The sequence below is a fragment of the Nematolebias whitei genome, chromosome 1 (assembly GCF_014905685.2).
Source record: "Nematolebias whitei isolate Nwh7 chromosome 1, NemWhi1, whole genome shotgun sequence".
Taxonomy (NCBI): domain Eukaryota; kingdom Metazoa; phylum Chordata; class Actinopteri; order Cyprinodontiformes; family Rivulidae; genus Nematolebias; species Nematolebias whitei.
Genome location: NC_056498.1, coordinates 74,235,543 through 74,242,539, shown reverse-complemented (window position 1 = coordinate 74,242,539; position 6,997 = coordinate 74,235,543). Strand labels below are relative to the sequence as shown.

Below are 6,997 nucleotides of genomic sequence, written 5' to 3'. Positions count from 1 at the left end.
CCATACCATACACCACACCATACACCACACCATACACCATACCATACCATGCCATACACCATACCATACACCACACCATACCATACCATACCATACACCATACCATACACCATACCATACACCACACCATACCACACCACACCATACCATACACCATACCATACCATACACCATACCACACACCAAACCATACACCATACCATACACCATACCATACCATACCATACACCATACCACACGCCAAACCATACACCATACCATACCATGCCATACACCATACCATACACCATACCACACACACCATACCATGCCATACCAGCACTTTAAACACCCACAGGACCAAAGTGCTGTACACATAATAAAACAATCATACAGTCAGATAATTAAAAAAAGATTAAAATGATTAGAAGTCACATAAAAGTTGTACACATATAGTACACATCATAAAACAATCATACAATCGGGTAATAAAAAGCAATTAAAGTAATTAAAAGTCAACATGTCAGATGGTGTCAAAGGTCAGGGAGAAGAGAAGGTTTTAAGAAGGGATTTAAAACCAGACAGGGAAGAGTCTTATGTTCAAGGGAAGGTTGTTCTACAGTTTAGGAGCTGCCACAGCAAAAGCATGGTCTCCTCTGAGCTTACACACTCAGGAGCAGCTGATCACATGACCTGAGGGATCGAGAGGGTGTAGGGATGTAACAACTTGGACAGATAAGGCGGGGCAAGTCCATTAAGAGTTTTAAAAGCAAATAAAGTAATTTTAAAATGAATCCTAAAATGTATGGGCAGCCAGTGCAGGGAGGCTGAAACAGGACAAATGTGGTTTAGTTCCATTTTATTTGTGCACTTTTCTTCAAAGAACTATCAGCTGCTCTGCTTTACAAACAGTGTTGTCCTCTCACTTCTTGGAATCAGAACTGGATTAGGGAGAAGAAGAGTGTTCAGCTTTGCTGAGCCTTTTGTGTGGAAGAGCTTCAGACTGATGTGAAACTGGCAGACCTCATATTTCTGGAGCTTTTTGTTAGAGCCTGACTGATATGGAAATTTTGGCTATTGCCGAGATCGATAGGAGGGAAGGTGGATGCTGATAACCCATATAATAGCTGAAAATTCTTGAGCTTGAGCAGCAGAGTTTATTTATTTTTGTAGAGAATTAAAGATTTCAGACAAACAATACATTTCAATGAGGATGACAAATATAACGTTACTGATATATTTGACCTCTGTTAGATTCAATAGCCTATGCTGGGTTATCTAAACGTTAGCTTGCTAACTTGAGAGGCATGTAGCTAATGACAAACGGGTTGGAGGATTGAAGAGAATTTATTGTTGATTTGTTTTACAGATCAGTTAAAATAAACTTACCATGCTCTGTTCAGCAAAATATGCTACACAGTATTCAGTTGCTCCCTGCTTCATCTGTGCTGAAAGTGAAAGTTAAGTAAACGGCCGTGACTTGAAAGTAGTCTTCCTGCGCCTTCTTCTGGATACATTGTACAGTTACAGCTGGTTCCAGCATTTTAGGGGTGAAAATTAAAAGTGCTTATATCGGCGAATAGTTAGACAATTATCACAGATGCTGATAGGTCCCCACCGTTTATATTGGCCTAAAATATCGACCCTACTGATATATCGGCCAGGCTGTACTTTTGGTCTAATCCTGACAAAGTCTGTGTGACCTTTAAACAGTGTGTGCTTTTGTACCATTGCCTTGTTTTAAATCACACACCTTGCACTTTAGTTTGAAAAACATTTTTGTGCGTTAAAAAAAGTATGTTTTGTTCAAGATTAAGTTATCAGTGCTGTAGTCTCACTCCTGAGACTTCAGGTTCAAGCCTAGGTTACGTCAGGAAGAACATATGATATAAACCAGCTGGCAAATCTTTCACGTAGTTTCACTTGCTGTGGTGAACCCTGCAGAGGACCAGCAGCCTAAACTAAACCAGCATCGCCCTACACCGTTACTTGTTTCTGCTGTTTTATGCTGTGTGCAGCTGACCTCCTGTCCAGGTCACACTTGAAGGAGATCCTGATCTCAGTGGGTTTTTATCTGCTTAAATGATGAAACAAAGATCTGACTCAAATGTTGTCAGAATACGTGATCAGTCACCAGTGATGTGATGTGTGTTTGTGTCACAGTGTGCTGATGACGCCATGGCAATGCTCAACGGTCAGGTCATTAATGGAGTGAAGATGAAGGTGATGCTGGCTGATCCTCCCAGAGAGGAGTCTCACAAACGTCCTCGTACCTACTGAGCATGAGCTGAACGGTAAGTGTTGAAGGTGACAGCAGTTAGTGTTTTGATGTTACACGTGTTGCTGAACAGTGGGACAGTAAGATGAAGACTGAGCTGATCTGGATGTAAAGCTGTTATGACGTGTTACTTTAAGGACTCAGGACTCAGAATGAAGACTTTCTTCTGTTTAAAGACTAAAATGAACCATTGTTTCTGTTGACACGTTAATATTCCCTCTCACTGAGGGTTCTTTACTCTGAGACCTGCTTCATGTGAACTGCAGTCTCTCTGCTCCTTTTTAATGTGAAGCAGCTCCTGGGTTATTTTGTTGGTTTTGTTTCAGTGATGCTTTATAAATAAAGATTATTTACAAAGAAGCGCTCAGATCGATGGGGAAAGAAAGTTCACCCTTGGTCAGTCCTGGAGTTTTAAGTATCGGGACATAAAATGATCTGGTTTCCATCCAGATTCTAAAAATGATCTAAAGTACAAAACAACAGATTCCACCATGTTAATATTTAACAAACCAAAACAGAAAGAAAAAAAAAACCCTGTGTCCACCTCTGCCTCTTCCACAGAGTGTCCAGCATCAGCCCAGAGCAGCTGATCAGATGTATTGATTAACTGATCATCAGTTCTATAAAAGCAGGAGTGTGCTGCTCTGAAGCGTACAGGTGTGTGTTAACACAATGTCAGGGTGGAAAGACATCAGCAATGACCTTGGAGAAGTAACTAGCTGTGCATCAATGTGGGAAGGGTTCAATCCTTCATTCATTGTTTATTTCAAACTATTTTAACTTTTTGTACTATGTACAAATTCAACATTACCCTGTTTTAAGGGTCGAAGGTCATTTACAAGCTATTTGGAGTCCATCTTTCTACACAGAGACAGATTATTCACAAGTGACTGCTGTCATTCTTCACCCCAGGGTCAGACTGTGCAGTGCCCAGAGACATTACAAATCTTACTCTACTGGCCTCAGCAGGTCAAAGGTCATGACAGGACAATTAGAGAAAGACTGAATGAACCACAAGACTCCAGGGACAATGTCCTCTGGACACATGAGACGTTTACCCATAATGCACAGCAGCATGTTTAGAGAGGACCGTTCAGCACAAACACCACCCAGTCAGCACGGTGGTGGAGGGCTGATGGTTTGGGCTCCTTGCAGTCACCAAGCAGACCGTGAACTCCTGTAGACCAAAGGGTTCTGGAGTCAGATGTGCTGCTGTCCAACAGTTTGGACCAACTGGGTCATGATGCAACAGAACAATGATCCAAAATACAGCAACTGATTCAGAATATGACGACTCGACAAGAAAAATCAGCATCATGTAGCGGTCCAGTCAGTCCAGAACCTGAACCGGACTGAAGCTGGTGGGACCTTCAGAGAGCTGAGCAGAAACCTCGGTGAACTGAAACAACGATGGAAAGAGGAGTGGGACAGAACAGTTTTTGTTTATTATTGACACGGTCAAACGTGTTGTGTTGTTTGTACACGCTCCGTTAGACTTTAGCTCATGTTAGACTTTAGCTCATGTTGGGGCTTGTTAAAGACCAGATCCTGGTACGGTAAAACCCCAGAACTGAAAGAGGGTGGACTCTTTCTTTCCTACGACAGTTAAAACAACAACTTTAAGATGTCACCATGTTTGTTTGGCTGTTTCATTTTCCCTGTCAGTAACCCTGCAGCTTCTTGTTCTCCAGGTGACTGTTGCCATGACACTGACACCTGACCTGACAGACCAACAGACATCCACACCGTCTCTCGACCTCTGACCCCGACCTTTGACCCCTGTCTGACTCGTAATCAGCTGAAGAGCAACATGTACACTGTGTTGTGGTCAGTCATGCATTTGTTTTATTATGTGTAGATTTTAGCTGTTAGGACTGAAAACACGTGAACTTTTAAAACTCAGTGTTTGTCACAATGTCCTTAAGACGGAGAGCAGAGTTTAGTTCATCGAAGCTGATCTGAAGTTGCTTCAGATCTGGTTTTAGTTTTGTTCATGGACAGTCTGACCTGTAATCTCACAATGTTGACTCGTTTAAAACATGTTTGTTTTTTCATCTGATAATAAAAAAACCCCAACATTGTGTTGTCTCTTCTTTTCCAAACGTGCAACAAATACAAACTGCATTACACATAAAAACCATTTTAAACTGCAAACGTTCATTTTGTGCTTGTTGATCAATCAGTACGTTGAGCAGGTTTCTGCTTCGCATGCAAACAGCCAAGTATAAAAGCATCTTAGGTCCACTCTAAAGAAAAAAACTAGAGGGGCAAATTTTATTTTAAAGTTTTGGAGTTGAAGCTTCACTTCTGACAGAATCAAGTGTTTTCTAGACATAATCCAGAGGAAGTGAAGGCCACGGTGTTTTTTATTCCAGTTGTTAGGCGAGAAGTACAGTATGTGTGTGCTGTGTGTTATTCTTTGTTCCCTTACAGCACCAACACTGATCCTCTGCATTTAATCCATCACACCTTGAATGCACACAGGTGGAGCAGTGGGCAGCTATTGAGGACCAGGGAAGCAGTTGGGGATTGGGTGTCTTGCTCAGGGACACCACGACGTGGAAATGACTGGGAGTCGAACCACAACTTTCTGGCCCCAGATCGGCCCTCCCTGTCGGGGAATCGAATCCCCGTCTCCCACGTGACAGGCGGGAATACTCACCACTATACTAACGAGGAATCTGACGGTTACTGGGTGCACCTAGAAACCTGTGGTATTTTGGTTGCAGCAGTCAGAGGAGCAGCTTAGAACTACAGCTAACACCTCCAAGTGTTGACTTCTGAAGACTCTTAATCCATGATTGTCTAGACGCGTATGTTTTACCTTAAAAATACGTTTTACCTTAAAAATAAGCTTTTCATTACTGTTCAGTTTTTTTACAGCACCAATTCACAACAAACACGGTCTCAGAATTGTACAAAAACATTTTATAACATGCCAGTTAGTTAAAATCATCTAAGGAAGCCAGCACATTGCTTTAAGTTTTCACTTTGTCACAGCCTCCCATCCTGAGCAGCACACTGGTGACAGTGGAAATAAATGATTCCTGTTTAACAAGAACCTGCCAGCAGAACCAGGACGAGCAGACATCTGCCTCCACTGGATGGTCCTGCTGAGTACAGACGGCAGCAGAGTGCATAATGTGGTGTTTGTCCTCCAGCAGTCAAGCCTATAGCAGCATAACTAAGGGATAGTTCAGGAAACCCATGCTAACCCTAACTATAGGATTTAGTTTTCAGTCTAGTCTTAAAAGCAGAAAAAATGTCAGCCTCAGACAGAAACTGGCAGTTGGTTCCACAAGTCTCATAACTGAAGGACTAGCTGGACTTGGGAGCTCTGTCCTGAAGAGCTTCTATCGCTGCGTGGTGAAGCGCGTTCTCTGCACCTGCGTCACCGTGTGGCACGGCAGCTGCGGAGAAGATGGCTCTGCAGGGGGTGGTTAAGGTTGCACAGAAGACTGGAGCAGCCTTCCCACCACCTGACCTCTACACTTCACGATGCAGGGGGAGAGCGCTCCACATCATGAAGGACTCCACTCATCCTGCACAGTCTGTTCCAGCCTCTCCCCTCAAGCAGGCAGCTGAGGAGCACTCAGAGCAGGACCACCAGGCTCAGAAACAATTTCTTCCCTGCAGCTGTCAGACTGATGAACTCGGGGTTTGAACCAGGGACCTGCTCGCTGAGAGGCAGCAGCTCTGTATATATATATATATACACATATATACACATATATATACACATATATATACGTATATATATATGTATATGTATATATATATATATATATTTGGGGAGTGGTGGCGCAGAGGTTAGAGAGGTGGGCTTGTGATCCAAAGATCGCCGGTTCACGCCCCGGCCCCGACAACATCAAAAATTGTGGGTGGGGTAGGTGAAACACCCACACTTGCCCCCACCCTCATTCGCCCCACTCTGGGCCCATGAGCAAGGCCCTTAACCCCACCATGTGCTCCCTAAACAGGTCTCTCTTGAAAATGAGTTCTCGTGGCTCAATGAGACTAACCTGGATAAATAAAGGCTAAATGAAAAAAAAAATATATATATGTGTATATATATATATATATGTGTATATATATGTATATATATATATACATATATATATACACATATATATATATATATGTGTGTGTATATATATATATATATACAGAGCTGCTGCCTCTCAGCGAGCAGGTCCCTGGTTCAAACCCCGATCCAGGGGCCTTTCTGGGTGAAGTTTGCATGTTCTCTCCGTGCATGCGTGGGTTTTCTCCGGGTACTCCGGTTTCCTCCCACAGTCCAAAAACATGCATGTTAGGCTGATTGGTAACTCTAAATTGTCCCTAGGTGTGAGTGAGAGAGTGAATGGTTGTCTCGTTTGTCTCTGTGTGGCCCTGTGATGGACTTGCGACCCGTCCAGGGTGTACCCCGCCCCTCGCACAGTGATTGCTGGACATGGGCACCAGCGACCCCCGTGACCCAAAAATGGAATAAGCGGGTAAAGAAAATGGATGGATGGATGGATATATATATATACATAAGTGTATATATATATATATATACATATACACACGTGTGTGTGTATATATATATATATATATATATACATACATATACACACGTGTATTTACTATTTATGTATATATATATATATATATAATATATATATATATATATATATGTGTGTATATATATATACACACACACACACACGTGTATTTATCATTTATATGTATATGTGT

At 42.4% G+C, this 6,997-nt stretch overlaps 1 protein-coding gene across 1 annotated transcript in view; it reads left to right on the top strand.

Moving 5' to 3' along the window:
* Positions 1 to 4,328, top strand: part of rbm45 (RNA binding motif protein 45) — an 18,203-nt gene extending 13,875 nt beyond the window's left edge. Inside the window, exons 11-12 of the mRNA XM_037687472.1 lie at positions 2,143 to 2,273; positions 3,949 to 4,328. Of these exons, the coding sequence (XP_037543400.1) occupies positions 2,143 to 2,259 (117 nt within the window). The 3' untranslated portion in view covers positions 2,260 to 2,273; positions 3,949 to 4,328. The remainder of the gene's footprint in view (positions 1 to 2,142; positions 2,274 to 3,948) is intronic.
* Positions 4,329 to 6,997: the final 2,669 nt, after the last annotated feature.